General features: G+C 46.3%; 1 protein-coding gene across 21 annotated transcripts in view; it reads left to right on the forward strand.

The window, feature by feature from the left end:
• AAK1 (AP2 associated kinase 1) overlaps nucleotides 1-19,467 on the forward strand; it is a 99,795-nt gene that overhangs the window by 28,508 nt on the left and 51,820 nt on the right. For all 21 annotated transcript variants that reach the window (XM_081960939.1, XM_081960958.1, XM_081960957.1 and 18 more), the window contains exons 5-13: nucleotides 1,313-1,455; nucleotides 2,254-2,375; nucleotides 4,517-4,598; nucleotides 6,498-6,630; nucleotides 7,692-7,795; nucleotides 8,151-8,230; nucleotides 11,707-11,861; nucleotides 13,053-13,282; nucleotides 14,698-14,928. In XM_081960939.1, coding sequence (XP_081817065.1) covers nucleotides 1,313-1,455; nucleotides 2,254-2,375; nucleotides 4,517-4,598; nucleotides 6,498-6,630; nucleotides 7,692-7,795; nucleotides 8,151-8,230; nucleotides 11,707-11,861; nucleotides 13,053-13,282; nucleotides 14,698-14,928 — 1,280 coding nt within the window. The remainder of the gene's footprint in view (nucleotides 1-1,312; nucleotides 1,456-2,253; nucleotides 2,376-4,516; nucleotides 4,599-6,497; nucleotides 6,631-7,691; nucleotides 7,796-8,150; nucleotides 8,231-11,706; nucleotides 11,862-13,052; nucleotides 13,283-14,697; nucleotides 14,929-19,467) is intronic.

Below are 19,467 nucleotides of genomic sequence, written 5' to 3' on the forward strand. Positions count from 1 at the left end.
GAGGCTGGGGCAGCTGAAGGTATTGCGCAGTCCCTCTACTGTTCTGTTTGGTAACTTCAGAGGTCTTCAAACTTGGCAAACTTTTAAGATTGTGGACTTAAACTCCCAGAATTCTCCAGACAACATAACTTACTCTCTTGTAATCCCTTCTTCTGCAATCTCTCCACTTAAATCAGAGGTCATCAAACTTGACAACTTTAAGACTTATGGACTTCAACTCCCAGAATTCTCCAGCCAGCAGAGCTGAATAAGTCCATAAGTCTTAAAGTTACCAAGTTTAGGGACCCCTGTGTGACTTGATTCAAGCCAGACCCTCAACAGTTTGGCAGCAAAAGGTGGCTTGCTTCTAGGTCAAGTGACCATGGGAATCATTTTCTTTAACTTGGATTTCAAATATGTGTGTTGTTCTGACCTAGGCTTCCCCCCAAAAGCACGAGGCAGAGTCCTGGTCCAGAAAAAACTCCTTTTATTAAACGAATGTGAATTCCTCTCATTCACCTTCAGCAACGCCTGGCAAACAGTCTTTCAAAGGAATATTTATGACTACAGACCTTATCTATCTTGGAAAGCTGCCATGTCAATCTTTTCCCAAATGAGGTGCTGTGCAAGGAAAGGCTGGGCACAGATTCTCTGAGATTCACAGACAGATCTTCACACGCCTGAAACGAATGTAACGACCGAACGAATCAATTGTTTCCTGCAAATATTGATATTCTTTCCTGATTGCTTATTTGTACCCTTTGACTATCATTAAGTGGTCCACAAAAGACAAATTCCTTGTGTGTCCAATCACTCTTGGCCAATGAAGAATTAATTCTATCTATCTTATCTTATCTATCTATCTATCTATCTATCTATCTATCTATCTATCTATCTATCTATCTATCTATCTATCTATCATCTATCTAAAAGCCCACTCCCCTTTCTCTCCTCTTTTATTTCCTACAGGAGGGCCAATCACCTTCCACCTGTGGCTTTACTCCCAAGTCTACCCTGATTTCTGAGTTGTGTTGTTCTTTTGGCAGCTCTGCGCATGCGCACACTGGGAACAGGCTCCAGCTGTTCCTCTGCCTCACTGCTGTGTAGCTCCAAAGGCACCTGATCACTGCCAGACCGCCTCGGCCCCGTCTCTGCCTCTGACGCAGAGCCCTTGTCCGAGCCTTCCCCAGAGTCCAGGACTGGCCCATGCTCCTCCCCAACCTCCTCACTGTCCGACTCTGCTTCCAGCTCCACTGGCCACTGGCGGGTCAAAACGTGTGTATGGCTCCGCCTGATGGTTTTGCTGTTCCTTCTCTTCCTTCCTCTCCTCCAGGAGGCCAAGTAGTGAATCTGATGAACCAGCGCTTGCAGACGGGATTCACGGAAAACGAAGTCCTGCAAATCTTTTGCGACACTTGTGAAGCTGTGGCCAGGCTGCATCAGTTCAAATCACCTATCGTCCACCGGGATCTGAAGGTAGCAATTGCGGGGCTCATACAAAGGCCTGGGGTGGTTGTGTGTGTGTGTGTGTGTGTGTGTGTGTGTGTGTGTGTGTGGTGAGAGGAAAGGCACAATATTTGCTGCTGCCTTTCTACCTGGACAAGCTTTAAGGATCTCCTCCGGCGGGCAAGAGGATTACACCAGGAAGGGCAGGAGGGGTAGATGAGGCCACTTTTTAAAGCATTTAGTCATACAGACGTACAGGGCTGAAGAAGCTTCTTGGATGAGAAGCAAAACATTTTCAAAGAAAACCAAGAAAGTCTATTGCCTCTTGAAAAAGCACCTTTGGGGCAACTATGACCTGGATGACAGAGAATATGAATTTGTAGATTGGTTGCAAAGCTACTTTTTCATCCCAGTGAATTTGCTTGACTCCCTGCTTCCCCTCCAGGGAGTAAAAACTCTGAAATACATCAGTAAAACTTAGAGATCAGATCTCTTGCCTTTGCTTATTACAGTTATGTAGCTGCCCATCTCGTCTAGAACATTGGATAATATTCCATATGAGTGACTCTTAACAATTAAAAGAGGACAGAAACAGAATAAAAGCACCAATGATTACAAGGATAGCTTTGGGCTAACAGCATCCATCTGTTTGAGCTCAGGTGGGAAAGCCCTGGAGTATCTCTAGGAACTGGTTTGGCTTGAAATGTTTGTCTCATTGAAATACCTGGCTCTGGGCAGCAGGCGCTCTAGGAGTTATCCAAATAAAACACCCACTGCCCACCTGTTTGCCCTGAGCTTATCGCAGTTACCTGCCTCTTTTGTTTCCAGGTGGAGAACGTCTTGTTACACGATCGTGGCCACTATGTCCTCTGTGACTTTGGCAGCGCCACCAATAAATCGCAGAACCCTCAGTTGGAAGGAGTGAACGTGGTGGAGGAAGAAATTAAGAAGTGAGTCTGCCTGTTTCCAAGCTTTTTAAAAAATACTTTTTGTACCTAAAACATGGTACATATATCAGATTCAAAACAGGAAGAACGGTTGCAGGAACTGAGTCGGTCTAGTTTGATGAAAAGAAGGACCAGGGGAGACATGATCGCAGTCTTCCAATATCTCAGGGGTTGCCACAAAGAAGAGGGAGTCAAACTATTCTCCAAGGTACCTGAGGGTAGAACAAGAAGCAACGGATGGAAACTAATCAAGGAGAGAAGCAACCTAGAACTGAGGAGAAATTTCCTGACAGTTAGAACAATTAATCAGTGGAACAGAAGTTGCCTCCAGAAGTTGTGAATGCCCCAACACTGGAAGTCTTTAAGAAGATGTTGGATAGCCATTTGTCTGAAATGGTATAGGGTTTCCTGCCTAGCCAGGGGGTTGGACTAGAAGACCTCCAAGGTCCCTTCCAACTCTGCTATTCTATTCTATTCTAAAATCATGCCACAGTTTCTCTTGGGTGTTTCATGGCTGTGTTGATCCACCCACATCCCTATGAATCCCAAATCCCCAGTTGTGTAAACTTTGACTATGTGTACCAACTATAATTCCCCAAAGGTTTTAGATTTTAAGTAACCCTTCATCAGGAAAAAAAAGAGCTGAGGATTAAGCAGCAAGATATAGAAACTAAGGGCCAATGGTGACATCAGACATTCAAATATTTCTACCTTTTGAGGAACTTTGAAAAAAACTACAGCAAATTGAGAATATTTGAATGCTTTGAGAATTAGGCAAGAAACTAATCAAGGAGAGATCCAACTAAGGAGAAATTTCCTGACAGTGAAAACAATTCATCATTGAAATGGCTTCCTTTCAGAAGTTGTGTCTGCGCCAACATTGGAGATTTTAAAGAAGAGATTGGATTGTCATTTGTCTGAAATGGTGTAGGGCCGTGATGGCGAACCTATGGCACATGTGCCACAGGTGGCATGCGGAGCCATTTGTCAGGGCACGCGAGGCGCTACCCTATCAGCTGGCCAGCGCACAGTGACTTTCGGTTTGCTCGGAGGGTCGTTTTAAGCGCTCCGAAGGCATCGGGGAAGCCTCTGGACGGTCTCTGAAGCCTTCGGAACGCTTAAAATGACTCTCCGAGCAACCCGGAAGTCACTTCCAGTTTGCTCAGAGGTTTGTTTTAAGCGCTCCGAACGCTTCAGGGAAGCCTCCGGACAGTCCCTGAAGCCTCCGGAGGGCCTCCGGGGGTCGGGGGAGGCTCTTTTCTCCCTCTCCAGGCTCCTATAAAGCCTCTGGAGCCTGGGGAGGGCGAAAAAAGCATGTAAAATGGGGGGGGTTGCGTGTTGTGCGCGCATGTGTACTGGGAGGTCGCGCATTGCATTATGGGTGCGGCATGCCTGCACACAACCCCCCTGCGCTCCCCCCACTTGTGGCACGCGAGCCAAAAAAGGTTCGCCATCACTGGTGTAGGGTCTCCTGCTTAAGCAGAGTGTTGGGCTAGAAGACCTCCAATTCTGTTATGTTCCATTATTTCAGGCTAGGAACTGCCGAGTTATCTGATGGAATATTTGAAAGATTACCTGATGGCCACCTAGCAGAAGTTTAAAACAAATAATTATTCCCATTCCGAGTAAGAGATCCTGAGAATGGTCCTCTGTGTGGTTGCTCTTTATTGCTGGTGGAATTTCCAGCATGTACATAAAAGGAATATGAAATTGGAATAAAGATATTGACAGATTCTTAGAATTTCAATAATTGTGCTTATGTTGTTATGTTATACCTTTCAGGTTCAACTAATCCCAAACAGTCTGCTTTTTATTTTGGCACCAGTAATTGACATTTTATCTCAAGACTAGGAGGGAATAGTTACTATTTCTAGGAATCTAACTATTATGGGTTGTTTTGACTGTCCAAAATGCAGGAGTCCTCTTTTCTGGCAGGAAAAATGTCTCCTTGGAATTGTTTTCTTTGAACCTTACTTTACTTTATTGCCATTGTACGTATATACACAGTATACACATATTTTTGAACCTGCTCAGCTCTTTCAAATATTTACTCTAAAGGTTGTTGAAGCAACAGAAAATCCTGATTGTCTTTATGGGAGGGAGAACGCCATGAGGCTGCTCATAGAGTTTGGGCTTTGTTGTAGGTATACCACACTCTCGTACAGAGCTCCAGAGATGGTGAACCTCTACAGCGGCAAACTGATCACCACAAAAGCGGATATCTGGGTATGTGAGCTTGGGATGGTGGGCCAAGGGAGTCCAGGAGTTGCATTGGATCTTCCAAATTCCCTTTCTTTTCTGGTGTAGATAAGCACATGTCACTTTGGGATCACAAAAACAGACAAGGCCGTTATGGCCAGGTTGTATATAACGATATAATGAGGCATATTTAGTGGTGTGCTTAAATTTAAGTGTTTTATGGAGAGAGTTGGTGTTAATATTTTATAGCATGTCATTCTTGACTGCAGTCTGTCTTTGTATTGTTCATCTCTGATAATATTGTGAGGCTGGAAATAAACAGAAGGAGACAGGGATGGCTCTAGGAGGGAACAAGGCATGGGAAGCGACCTCTCACGCCTTACACCATCATTATGCAAATGATGCATATTATGCATACTGACTGACATACATATTACATGCTTTACATTCTAGTCGTGATGATACCGTGACACATATCAAGCTTTGGGGCAGTTAACTCAAACCAGAAGTAAATCCTTTTCCCAAGTTTGAATCACACGATCTTCTTTAGCAAGATTGATTAAGGCGACTGTCTTACAAGAATTTCAGCAACTAAACTCTTTTCCAGGAGAAGTAAGGAGATTAATTATAAGCGACTAATTAATCTGGGTTTGGATGAGCTGTTAAATGAGCCTGCAAGTGTCAATGTGCAAAAGTGTCGGTTTAATTCTTATCAGCTTGTGAATTGACCCATAAAGCTCGTGCCATAATTCTGCTAAGATGCCTGTGGACTAAAGCTGTTTGGAAGGGTGGCTTGTAAATTACTACTCGCCTGACCTGCCAAACCAAGCTTAATGTTTACAGCGTTCAAGATCACACCCAGTGAACCATATGACTTAGTGAGCAACTACTAGATGCATTTTAAACTGTCACTTTGTTGTTTGTATGTATGCAGAGAACTTATGGACGGGAGACAAATTCCTTGTGTGTCCAACCACACTTGGCCAATAAAGAATTCATTTTCTGAAAAAGCTTCTTGGATGAGAAGCAAAATGTATTCAAAGGAAAAAAACCCAACAAACTCCAGTTGCCTTTTTGGGAAAAAAGCTTCTTTTTGAGAATCAAAACAAGGCAAACCTCTTTAAGGAAAAGAGGCTTTTCCCCTTTCTTTGATCTTTTCTTTCTGATCTTTGCAATCTTATTTTTTGTGCATTTTCCTCATTTAGAGAGCTGCCTTGGGCTTGTTTCTCTGGGTTTCATTTTCTGAATGAAAACCGAGTTCCAGGGTTTGTTATTTGTCTTTGGCTTCCAAGAGTCTACATGCAAGGACTTGTTCCTCTTCTCTTGCATGGAGATTAAATGATGATTGCTCAGTTTCACTTGGAAGGCTCTAGCGTCACAGTCCTTTGCATCTGGGATGAAGGAATGGATGGATGGATGTTCTCCTTGTTATTGTCACTGGACACAGATGCTTCACAGGGCTACTTACGTCCCCCACGCCCCCCAGCTAGGTGACTGATGACCTCTTTCCTATAGGGAAAGAGGCAAAGCTGGCTGAGGAATTCTGGGAGTTGAAGTCCACCAGTCTTAAAGTTGCTAAGGTTGGAGACCCCTGCTATAGAGCGTCTTGTGTTTCTGAAGTTGCTGGTATTTGGCCTTCAGGTACAACACCAACGTTGCACGTCACAACTTGGGCTACTCGGTTTCTTAATTCACCTTTCAGAGAGGATGAAGAGCCTTTTAGGTTGGAGCCTAGAAGAATAACGACTTGCAGAACCCCATAATTCCTCTATTTGGAGGAAAATGCTTTTTTTCTCATCGCGGGTATATAGGGTGGCCACATCAATGAGGCAGATCACACAAGTGTGAAAACAGTGGAAGACAGGGAGGTCTTGGGTAGTGGGGCAGCTGCTTTTATGAGACTCTGAAATTTGGCTCATCTTTCAGGCCTTGGGCTGTTTGCTCTACAAACTCTGCTATTTTACTCTGCCATTTGGGGAGAGCCAGGTGGCCATTTGCGACGGCAACTTCACCATTCCTGACAACTCACGCTACACCCAGGAGATGCACTGCCTAATCAGTGAGTATCCCATTTGGAAGGCGAGCCAGTTCTGGGTTTGGGGTTTACAAGCCTCTGAGACATCGCTTGCTCGTGGTTTATTTCAAGAAACCATGATCTAATGTGGCTGGCCTCTCCTTGGTTTTACTTCGCAACGGAAGTGTCAGGGTTCCAAATAGCTTCCAAAAGTAAATCAGAGTCCGAGGCAAAGTATTGCTCAAAGTTCCAATTTATTAAGAAGCTGAAATACACCAAGTGAATGGGATGAAGAATGTGAAGCAGAGGAGAGAGGTAAGGGAAGAAGAAAGGGATGAGAGAGAGTGGAAGAGGAGGAGAGAAAGGAGGAGTGGAAAGGGGAGAGAGGAGAAGGAAGGGGAAGTTGAGAAGAGAAGGGCGACAGAGGGAGAGGGAGGAGAGAGGGAGAAGGAAGTGATGGATAAGGTACAAATATGGTGTATGGAGAGCAGAAGAGCCAATAATTGTTTTGGGGAGTTGATGGTAAGACAAATTGATGTAAACATTTAATAATGCAATACGATGTTGGTTACGTAATAGTATACATGTGATTATATGTTATGAAAATGGAAAAATAAAAAACTTCATATAGCACATCTGGGAAAACCCAAATCTGAAAGCTTCCAGGTTTTCCACACCCAGATGAAAAGTTCAAGGTCTTGCCCCCACACCCACAAGTCCATCCCATGGTCCAACCTCCCACTGCCACGCTGGCAGCTTCCACCCATCCAGTTCCGGTCAGGTGCAGAGGTGCAGAGACAAAGGATGATGACCTTGGCTTCATCCAACTCCATGCAATCCCCCCTCCCATTTTTCCACAATAGAAAATGCATAATAGAATAATAGAATGTGTGGTAGGCCAAAGATCTACAAGAAAATATGGCTGCAGGCAGGCCTGACAGGAAGCTTCTGCTCCCTCTGTGTGGTTTTGCACAGGAGAAGCCAGGAGAAGAGGCAACCCCTGGCTTTCAAGTCCTCACGGCCTGCTAAGATTGAGGGCTGCTGTAGAGCAATCTAGTTGAGCCTTGATGCTGCCATCTCCAACTAACCCCCCTTCCCTCTCTTAGGGTACATGCTGGAACCTGATCCTGACAAGAGGCCAGACATTTACCAGGTCTCTTACTTTGCATTCAAGATGGCCAAGCGGGAATGTCCTGTCCCCAATGCCCAGGTGAGTGATGCCTCCCTTCCGTAGGGCTGCCTGCCTTTCCCCCAACAATCGCAGAACGGTGAAGGAAGAGGATGCCCATAGAAACAATGGAATGGCTCCCTTGTCATTCAAGGCCCCTTGCTTTGACCTTATGCAAAGGCCCATCCTATCATGGAACATAGACTCCTAGGAATGGAAGGGACCTTGCAGGTCTTCTAGTCCAGCCCCCTATCAAGGCAGGAGACCTTATAGTAGGATGTCCTGCTTGGGCAGAGGGTTGGACTAGAAGACCTCCAAGGTCCCTTCCAATTTTGTTAATCTGTTTTGTTCTGTTAACTGTTAATGAGCAAAGGCTTTTTTTTTGTTTAATTTCCAGAATTCTCCAATTCCTGCCAAACTTCCAGAGCCTGTGAAAGCAAGCGAAGCTGCTGCTAAAAAAACCCAGCCCAAAGCTAGGTAAGCTCACCTCTGGTTTGTCTTGATGGTCGTGGCCTAATGGACACTAAGGTGCTAATGGAAGACCAGGTGTTAATAGGAGGTCTTGAGGGAACAAGGACTGGATTTTGCTGAAAAGGAGAACATGCAAAAATAGGGTTATCCCCAAAAGAAAGGTATTTCACTTCAGACTTCCTTTTCCTTTAGTAAAAAGCATCCCATTTTGCCATTTCTGCATTAACAATTGAGTTAATAATAAAATGTATATGCCTTTCAATAAAATTTATAAGGCGGAAATATATTAACTAGCCTGTTTTATTGGCACCGTAGACTAACACAGCTGTTCTCCAATAATACTCCCCCCCCCTTTTTTTTAAAAAATAATAGGGGAAATATATGGTATAGACCTGAAAGGAAGAGAGTATAGTGTTGTCCACCCCCCCACCCCCCCCACCCCAAATCTACTTTTAAAATAGAAGTCTTAGTATTGATGAGAATAAGATAATAGTGGCATATGGAAGGTTTTATTGGTGGGAAAAACCTGTTTTTCAGAGAGTTTAAATTGAGCATCATCTGCTTTTTAGGTAAAAGGGTACATCAAAATAAAAGTGACCTTTCAGTGAGAATGGGAGGAACTGAAAAAATAGCTGTGAAACCTTGGAAAGGCAGAAGAGAATTTTTATAAATAAGAGGAAAGAGCTGAATAAAAAATAAATATCCAAATTTGATACTGGGGGAAAAAAAGACATTTATTTATTATTAGATTTGTGTGCCGCCCATCTTGTCTAGAGGCGACATTCCAGAACAAAAGATAAAAGTAGCTGGGATTGCTGTCAATATGGACCATGAAAAACATTGCAAAAGTTTAAAAAGATTTATTTATTTTATGGTTTTTATCGTATGCCACCGAGTCACATTTTGTGCGATGGGCAGTCCTATAAATAGGATAAATAAAATAAATACAATGAAGATACAATGCGAAGCAGGTCAAAGCGACAAATTTAGGCTTACATAACCTAAAATAGAGGGATGCAGTGGCTCAGTGGCTAAGATAAGTATAAGTATAATCTTTATTGTCATTGTAGTTAAATACAACGAAATTGGTTGATGCTAAGCTTGTCGATCAGAAAGGTCGGCAGTTCAGCGGTTCGAATCCCTAGCGCCGCATAACGGAGTGAGCTCCCGTTCCTTGTCCCAGCTTCTGCCAACCTAGCAGTTTGAAAGCATGTAAAATAAATGCACGTAGAGAAACAGGAACCACCTTTGGTGGGAAGGTAACAGCGTTCCGTGTGCCTTCAGGGTTGTGTCATGCCAGCCACATGACCACAGGGACATCTTTGGACAGCGCTGGCTCTTCGGCTTTGAAACGGAGCTGAGCACTGCCCCCTAGAGTCAGGAGTGACTGGCAAATATGTGCAAGGAGAACCTTTACATTTTCCTAATGTAAAATAACAAAAAATAAAGTCTTTCCCTCTTCACACTAAATAAAAAACACAGAATTTCAACGCCGATGTTAAGGATTAAAATTGTGGTTTGGCATTCCTGTCCTTTGCCTTTTTCTAGACCAGGGGAGTCAATCTCCGTGTACACTGGCAGGACCCTATGGCAGCCGGAAACGGAGCTGGGGAGACCGCCGTCGATGGCAAAGCGCTGGGGCCACCATAGGCGTCCCCGACACTAGTGATGTTGAGCTGGCCATGCCCCCCTCCCCCCTCCCCAAGGTCAAACACAACCCTGATATGGCCCTCCATGAAATTGAGTTTCACCCCCCCCCCCCGTTCTAGATGATCCAAACTCTCCTTAGTCTGTTCTTGCTTTTCTTAAATTTTTGTCCTTGTTCGGAGGTGAATTATTTTGCCTGTTCCGTCTTCTCCCACTTACCTGGAAGCCTTCTGATTGCAGAAGCTTCTCCCCTTTGAGTCTCTGCTTGGGTTGGATGTTTGTTTCTGGGAGGGTGAGCTTGTTTCCGTGTCCCCTGAAAGCAGCTCTTTGTGGGGTATTCATAGAAGTGGAAAGAAAGCAAAGCAATGTAGAGCCATCGGGCCAAATCTGGACAAAAGTCCTTTTTATAGACGCATCCACAACAATCGCACTCCACTCCAGCAGCTGTTTCCAAGTCCACTTGGGGTGCATGGAAAAGTGCCCATCTCAAACAAGAGGCGGCTTTCAAGTGTGAGTGCATCCCGTGACTTTAAAGAAAACCTGGCGACTTTTTCTGGACTTCCAACTCCCAGAATTCCCTAGCAGGCATAAAAGTTGAAGTCCACACATCCTAAAAGTTGCCAAGTTTGGAGATCCCTGATTTAAAGTGTTCCAAGTCTTCTCGATTGGACCGAAAACTACATTCTAGGAAAGGCAAACGACAGTGGAGCCCAAGAACTGTATGGGTCCTTCAGAGCCTGCTTTTGTGGCACCTTACCCACGTGGCCACCGTGGCCAAGACCAAAAGCCTGGTTGCCTGCCAGTGCGGGGCAGGAGAAAAACTGTTGGGTATGCTCTAAAATAGTCTGAAAAACGTTTTTTAAAGGGGAAAAAAACCCTTAAAAACTTCTGTCCACGCCTCTCTGGAAGACAGGAGTCTTCATAGATATGGGGCAGAATTGGGTCACGGCCAGGGGCCTGGTGACCTGCCTTAGCATCCAATTTAATGACTTTGGGTACCTGCTCCTCTTGGACTCTCCCTTTTCCTGATTGGCTCATAGAGACTCGTATTCTAGGAGCCCACGTTTCTGATTTCGGGATTACGAAAGTCGGTATTCTGCAGTTCAGTTGAAAATTAAAGTATCACATAAATTTGCCTCCTCCTGTAGCTTGTGGAGCTTCTCTAGCAAAGTTGAGGGATTGTGGGCTCCTTGCTTTTCTCCGTTTGATCCTTTGGTTCCAGAAAAGAAGGAAGTTAGTTATCTTAGGGACCCTGGCCATGTACAGGACCAGGGGTCTCCAAACGTGGCAACTTTAAGACTTAGGGACTTCAACTCCCAGAATTCCCAGCAAAGCTGGCTGAGGAATTCTGGGAGTTGAAGTCCACAAGTCTTTAAAGTTGCCAAGGTTGGTGAGCCCTGATCTATACAACCAGGGGATTCTCTAAACACTTGGGCCATTATTCTAACCCAGAGATGGCGAACCTTTTCAGAACCAAGTGCCTTAATCGAAATGTGTGTGCATGTGCCGGACTACCGGAAACTCAAAGACCAGCTGGCATGCCTGTTTTTCGTGCCATTTTGGGGCCATTTTCCAGGCCATTTTTGGCCCTGAAAACAGCTCAAAAAATGCCCTGGAAAACGGCCAGAAAAACGGTTGGGGTTTTGGCCATTTTTTGGCTGTTTTCTGGCACCCCAACTGGCCGGAGCGCATCTGCGTGCCAGAACCAGAAGAGCAGCTGGCGATGGTGCGCATGACCACTGAGAGGGCTCTGTGTGCCACCTCTGCCGTGCGTGCCATTGGTTCCCCATCACAGTCCTAACAGTCCTCTTGTTTCGTATGTCTGTCCCTGGCAGGCTGACGGATCCTATTCCTACAACAGAAACATCCATCACGCCACGCCAGAGACCCAAAGCCGGGCAAACGCAACCCAATCCAGGAATTCTGCCCATTCAACCTGCCTTGACTCCCAGGAAGAGGCCTGCAGTCCAGGCCAGCGTCCAGCCACAAGGTGAGAGCCCTTGTTTGTTTAGGATTTATTTATGGCAGAATTTATTTGCTTCCCAAGACGCTAAAAAAAAATCATTAAAATCATCAGACATAAAATGGCAAAGTAGATAAATTAAGATCAGATGGCAAAGATGGAAGAGGAAGGAGCCGAATATGGGTGGGTGGGTGGGTGGGTGGGAATTGGCCTTTAATGAGCTGTCCACCTCCACTGTAAAACTTCCCTCTTGGCTCTCCAGGCCATCTGGCGTGGTCTTTAACCTCAAGAGGGTGGGAGCCAATCTCACCTTAGAGGGAGGTAAGATACAGATATAGGCTAACAGAGTTGGAAGGGGTCTTGTAGGTCATCTAGTCCAACCCCCTGGGGCCCAAGCAGGAGACCCTACACCATTTCTGACAGATGGCCATCCAGTCTCTTCTTGAAAACGTCTAGGGATGAAGCTCCCACAACTTCCGAAGGCAACTTCTGTTCCATGGATGGATTGATCTCACTGTCAGAAAATGTCTCCTTATTTCCAAGTTGAATCTCTCCTTGGTCAGCTTCCATCCACTATTCCTTGTCTGGTCTTCAGGTGTTTTGGAAAATAGCTTGACCCCCTCCTCTCTGTAGCAGCCCCTCAAATATTGGAAGGCTGCTCTCCTGTCTCCCCTGGTCCTTCTCTTCACTAGACTAGCCATGCCCAGTTCCTGCAACCGTCCATCATATGTTTTAGCCTCCAGTCCTCTAATCATCCTGGTTGCTCTTCTCTGCACTTTTTCTAGAGTCTCAGTTTCTTTTTTATAGTCTGATGACCAAAACTGGATGCAGTACTTTAATGTGGTCTTCCTTTACAGCAGCATTCCAGTATTTGAGGGGTTGCCACAAAGAAGAGGGGGTCAGTTTAATCTCCAAAGCACCAGGAGGCAGGACAAGAAACAACGGATGGAAACTAATCAGGGAAAGAAGCAACCTGGAACTAAGGAGAAACTTCATAACTGATTCCTTTGTAACTAGTTTCCCATCCGACAAGAAAGCATGAAGCTTGCAGCAAAAAGAATTGTGGCCAAAACTCCTTGTGATTGGGAAAGCCAATTTCACTTGTGTTATTCCAGATTGTAATTGTGTGTATGATCCTCAGAATAATAATAAAAAAGAAAGGAAATGCCTCACCTGTGCTGCATTTAACCTCCTGCCCGTCCTGCTCTCTGCTTGCAGCTCCTCCCCTTCCTGCAGCCATTCCTCAGCCAAATTCTCTGCCTCAACCGACCCAGCCCAAGGCTGCTGGGGCTGCCCAGCCGGTGGCTGCTGTGGCCACTGCACAAGCCCAGCTCCCTTCAGCCCAGGCCACGCCGCAGCACCAGCTCTTCCTCAAGCAGCCGCAGCCGCCGGCCACGGCTCTCTTTTACCAGCAACCCCCGCAGATATCACCCCTGCAGGTACAACAGGTAAGGCTGGGAAGTTCCAGCTTTTTTTGCCAGCTGTGTCCGTCTCCCTTTTGGCGTGAGAGTTGAGGTGGCAAAAGCAGAGCTGATGGGTCAGTTCGCAGAACCTTGCCTCATTTAGCGACCATTCGCAGTTACAGCAGTGACAAAAAAGCGTAACTCGTTGCCCAAATCCTGTTTGTGACCTTCGTAAGTCTTGCCAAGCAAAAGAAAGCTGAAATAAGATGCATAATAAGCGCGGGTGAGGTTTAGCTTAGCAACGACTTTGCTTAAATGTCCTAAAAGGTGTTTTTTCTTCTTTTTCAAGAGACAACTTTCTGGTTTGTCTTTGAAGACATTTCACTTCTCATCCAAGAAGCTTCCTCAGCTCTGATCCCAATTGTAGTGGCTAAAAGAGAACTGACTTTATATCGTTATGGGGAGGGTCATCCAAGGCCATGGAGCAGGGGTCTCCAACCGTGGCAACTTTGAGCCTGGCGGACTTCAACTCCCAGAAATCCCAAGCCAGCTTTGCTGGGTGTTGAATTCTGGGTGTTGAAGTCCTCCAGGCTTAAAGTTGCCAGGGTTGGAGACCCCTGCCATGGAGTGTCTTTGTGCAAACACAAGCAGTGTGGGGGTTAACCCTGGTGCCCCATTGGATTCAGTTGGCCCAGGAAAACCGAAATCACATCTGCTTTAATCCCCCAAGACTTCACTTGCGTTTATTTCACTATCCTTCTGTAAATGAGGAAGTGGAAGAGAAGAAAATGAGTCAAACCAGAGCAGAGTGGGATGGGAAGGGCATTGGATTTGGGGTTTAATCCTGCTTGCAGTCTCCAGAACGGGTGGCCATCTGATGTACCGTATTTTTCAAAGTATAAGACGCACCTTCCCCCCCCCCCACCAAAAAAAAGAGGGTGAAAATCTGGGTGCATCTTATACACGGAATACAGCATTTTTAGCCTACCAAAACCCCACCCCCTTTGCAAAATGGCCATGCAGTGGGTTTGGGAGGCTTGCAACGTGTTCCTGGGGGCTGGGGAGGGCAAAATACGAGCCAAAAATGGACTGTTTTTGCTCGTTTTTGCCCCCAGCCCTCAGGAGCACTATACAAGCCTCCCAAAGCCTTTGCATGCCCTGTTTTGTTTTTGTTTTTGCAAAAAACGAGGCCTGCGGAGGGTTTGGGAAGCCTGCAGAGTGCAATTTTTTTTGTTTATTTATTTACCTCTATTTCAAAATCATGGTGCATCTTATGTTCCGGTGCATCTGCCCAGTTAGCCCCCCCCCCCCTTTCTCTCTCAAGCTCTGCTGCGATCCCTCAGTTAGACGTTGGCCCATGAGCTCACTTTGGGCTGAAGGGTGGGTGGGGAGAACCTGTCACATCGCTCCGCTTTACTTCGCTGGCAGGCAGTGACGAAGGCTTTGCTTTCCGCTCCTAGGCCCACAAGATGCCACAGCCTGCCCTGACGTCCGGAAAGCCGCAATTCCCGGTGGTGCAGCAGGGAGCAGTGGCTGCCATGCAGCCACCGCCGCCGCCACAGCTGTTGGCCCAGCAAGCCGCCATCCAAGCCAAGATTGTTGCCGGACAGCAGAAGCCCCCCGCACAGCTCCTGCAGCAACCACAGGTGCCGCCTTCGGTTGCGCCGGCAGTGCCCAGCCAGGAACACCCGGTAAGGAACAGGTAGCTCTCCGTGCCCTGCACCATGCCCTCCTGCGTGAGGCCGACCCCACGGGCTAAGTGGAGCTCAGGGTCTACGTCATAAAGAATAAAGGCAAGTTGAAGAAATCTAGCCCAGTTTGGCGTGTTGTCTGAGTGCAGCCGGCAGATCTTTGACTGGGCATTGTCTGAGGGTATCCAGCAGCTCTTTCGCACAGGGGTCTCCAAACGTGGCCCCTTTAAGACTTGTGGACTTCAACTCCTAGAATTCCTCAGCCAGTTTTGCTGGGAGTTGAAGTCCACAAGTCTTAAAATGGCCAGGCTTGGAGACCTCTGCTTTAGTATATACAGATTAACAGAGTTGGAAGGGACCTTGTAGATCATCTAGTCCAACCCCCGCCCTAGCAGGGGATCCTACACCATTTCTGACAGATGGAAGCCCAGCCTCTTATTGAAAGCTTCCAGTGATGAAGTTCCCACAACTACTGAAGGCAACTTCTCTTCCATGGGTGGATTGTTCTCACTGTCAGAAAATGTCTCCTTATTTCCAGGTTGAATCTCTCCTTGATCAGTTTCCATCCATTGTTCCTTGTCTGACCTTGGGAAAATAGCTTGACCCCCTCCTCTCTACAGCAGCCCCTCAAATACTGGAAGACTGCTCTCCTATCTCCCCTGGTCCTTCTCTTCCCTAGACTAGCCAGGCCCAGTTCCTGCAACCGTTCATCGTATGTTTTAGCCTCCAGTCCCCTCATCATCCTGGTTGCTCTTCTCTGCCCTCTTTCTAAAGAGTCTCAACATCTTTTTTTATAGTTTGGTGACCCAAACTGGTCAAAACTAGTAGCTTGAACTGGAACTAGATTCTGCTGGTTCTGTTCTGGAAGTAGCAATGTGAACCAATCGGCAAAATCCAAGGCGAAAGGCTACTCCAGGTAGTAAACCTGTGGAACTGTTATGCAAAAGGCACTAATAACTGTGCTTTTGGTAGCACTGTGACTCATGTTTGTGGAGGGCAGACGGAGTGGCCTTGAGGGCTGTGGGAAGGTCTGTTGCCGGTACAGGGAGTCTTTGACTTATAACCATTCATTTAGCGACGGTTCAAAGTTACAACAGCATGGAAGAAGTGACTTGCAGCTTGTCCTTGCACTAAGCATGGTCACAGCCATCCCTGTAGCCCCATGGTCAAAATTTGGGCACTTGGCAATTAGCATGTATTTAGGACGGCTGTCCCGGGGTCATGGGATTGCGTTTTGCGACCCTCTGCCAAGCAAAGTCAATTGGGAGGCCAGATTCACTTAACAACCTTGTTGTTAACAACTGCAAGTGATTTTCTTAACCACCATAGCAACAAAAAAAGGGGGTACTATTAGGTGTGACTCACTTAACAATTGCCTTGCTTAACAATAGAAATTATGGGCTTAATTGCTGTTGTAAGTCAAGGACTGCCTGTATAACTATGAGAGAAATGCGGCTTAAGCCTGTTCCAAGAAGATAACTTCCGCTTCCTAGTTCCCATGAAGGAGGGAGGAGGAAGCACAGGGGCCTTACAAATTTCTGCTAATAGAGGTTTTGCAAAAAAAAGTGATCCTGATCTCTTTGGTTTGCTATACTTTACAAAGCTGGTGTCAGGTTTCCAAAAAATGCCCTAATTGATTCATGAGGCTCGGACCAAACTTCAAAGGAAAATTACTGTATTTTTCGGAGCTTAAGACGCACCTTTTTCCCGCAAAAAAGAGGCTGAAAATCTGGGTGTGTTTATACACTGAATACAGCATTTTTGGCCTCCTAAAACCCTGCCCCTTCAACAAAATGGCCGTGCATAGCCTGTAGAAGGCTTCAGAGAGCTCCTGGGACTGGGGAGGGCAGAAATGAGTGAAAAATGGGCCATTTTTTGCTCAGTTTTGCCCCCCCAACCCCCAGGAGTACTCTATAAGCCTCCTAAAGGCTATGCATGCAATTTTTTTGACAGAAAATTGCCATTTTCTGCTCATTTTGGGGTGCCCCCTCTCCCCCAGGAGGACTCTGCAAGCCCCCTAAAGGCTATTCATTCCTTTTTTGGGGAGGGGGGGAACCGGGTGCGTTTTTGTGAAAAATGGGCCATTTTGGGGAGGTTTGCAGAGTGCAAAAACTTTTTTTTAATTTGCCTCTTCAAAACCTTGGTGCGTCTAATACTCAGGTGCATCTTTTACTCTGAAAAATATGGTAGTCATTTATTAGGAGCATTTATTTTTGGCAAGATCTTTTTGCAGTCAGGTCTAAGCTTTGTTTGAGTTATAGCTGAACTTTATCCCTGTTTCTTCCCTCCCCTCAGTCTGTGTCATAAATCACATTCCCCAATGAAGTGCACCCCTCCCAAGCCTGCTGCAGTAATCTGAGAGCCCGACTTCAGCCGGCAGTACGCGTGGAATGCGCTCCGCCCCTTCTCTTGCTATGGCAACATTGGGAGTTGACATTCAGTAGATGAGATCTCATTTTGATGGGCAACCTGAAAGAAAAGCAGATAAAGATTTATCAAGATAAATATTACAGTTCTGCCATTCTGTGATGACTGCAGCCAAATCATTCATGCATCTGCCTCATCATTGGCATAAGTTCTGACCTCATAACATTAATACTCTTGAATACTTTATTGTTATTTGACCAATCATTGACCCAATGAACTGACCCTGCTTTGTGCTGGGGAGTGGACGAAGCCTCTCCTGCATAAGGCAGCCTCTCTTCCCTCGCTCGGCTTCCTTTCAAGGCAGATGGGAGAGCAGCTCTGGTGTTTGTTTTGGCCTCCCTTCCACGGCTGGAGGAGACGCAAGGGAGGGAGGAGAAGGCCTTCCTTTAGCAGAGCCGGCTGGGGCTGGGGTGGCCACGTGGGCGGGATGGTTTGCAAAATTCCAAATCACTGAAAAAAGAATTTGGAAGGAGTTGATTCCATATTTGGAATGAAGAGCTGAAGTTAGCTCCGTTTCGTGGGCCTCCTTGGCCTTTACTCTGCATTGCATGGTTGTACAAATGTTCATTTTGTGGGCAGTGCCCTGCTTGGACATAGGAGAGCTTGGCTTTGGGGAGCAAATGCCAAGGAAGAGGGGAAACGGAAGACCCCTTGGCCTCCCAGAACAATTGGGGTGGACAAGTAGTTGTGTTTGGAGAAGGCAACAAGCCATGCATTCAACAATAGGCAACCACCCATCAGCCTAGCGTGTGATATGGACCAACCTCGCACGGTCAGTTTATGCCTCTCTGTGAACCTTGAAACTTTGATTGTATTTATTCTGAGATGCAAACAGAGTAGGGGTGAAATCCTCCCAGTTCCGCCCAGGACAGCCAAACCGGCAGGGACAATTGGCATCGGTTTTCCAAACCGGTGGCAGAAATCCATGGCCACCAGCTTGCCCGATCGACACTTACCTCTTCCGGCTGCTTGACGCAGGTCTGTGGAGAGCTGCAGGCTGGACAATTAGCATGCAAAAGATAAATGGCCCACAGCTCTTCTCATCTGCTCACTCTACTACTAGTAGCAGCTTGACTATAGAGATGTCTTTTGCAGGTGCCAAAACCAGATCCACATGTGAAGAGTTCAATTCGCCGTTCTATTGCCCAAGCCTACATATGGGGATCTCAGAATAATGGTTAGCACCTGGCTTAGACTAGATGAGGCTCAATGGCATCCAAGAGGGGTCAGACATCGCCTCTTACAGCCACATATGGATACTAGACTACTTCCCTGTTTGACTCCTTCCCCCGGCTCACTGGTCGATTGCCAACACCCAGAACCTTCTGCGAATAGAAGCAGGAATTTCAAGGTTGTTACCTGGAATTCTTAGAGCAGGGGTCCCCAAACAGTAAGTTATGCTGGCTGGAGGATTCTGGGAGTTGATGTCCACAAGTCTTAAACTTGCCAAGTTTGAAGACCTCTGATCTAAGTGGAGAGATGGCAGAGGAAGGGATTACAAGAGAGTAAGTTATGTTGGCTGGGGAATTCTGGGAGTTGAAGTCCACAAGTCTTCAAGTTGCCAGGTTTGAAGACCTCTGTCTTAGAGGGACTAAGGGGCAACCTGGAAAAGCTCATGGGATTGGGGGGGGGGTGTTACATACTCTTAGGGTTAGCTGTGCTGAAGCCCCATAGTTTCTTACTTCCAGAGCTCTCCCATCCATCCTAAGAGACCTTCCATTTAATGCTTATAATGTATGCGCTTATCAAGTGCTCTTTGGTTAATGAAAACCGGGGCTTTTCCTGCATCAAGAGAAGCAGCTGCTTCCGAATAAAAGGCTGGAGCCTTGCCAGGAGCCTCTGCTCCCATCCCTGCAGATGCTGGCAAGTCAATTTCATCCTCCCTGCACCTCCCCCCCCTTACAGACTGACTCTTAATTATATTGCACTGTAATCATTCCCATTTGTTTCTTTTTTGAAATCCAGGCTCTTCTGTCTCTTGTGTGCATTCAAATAAAAACGGCAGGGAAGTGGGTTCCAGCCCAGAGCTGGAGGTGTTTGTGCACAATTTTCCCCGTTGCTCTGAGTTGCTGAAGCCATCTGGTTTCAAGAGCTGGTCTGGGGGAAAAGCCC

Source organism: Natrix helvetica (genome assembly GCF_964273705.1).
Source record: "Natrix helvetica genome assembly, chromosome: 8".
NCBI lineage: Eukaryota > Metazoa > Chordata > Lepidosauria > Squamata > Natricidae > Natrix > Natrix helvetica.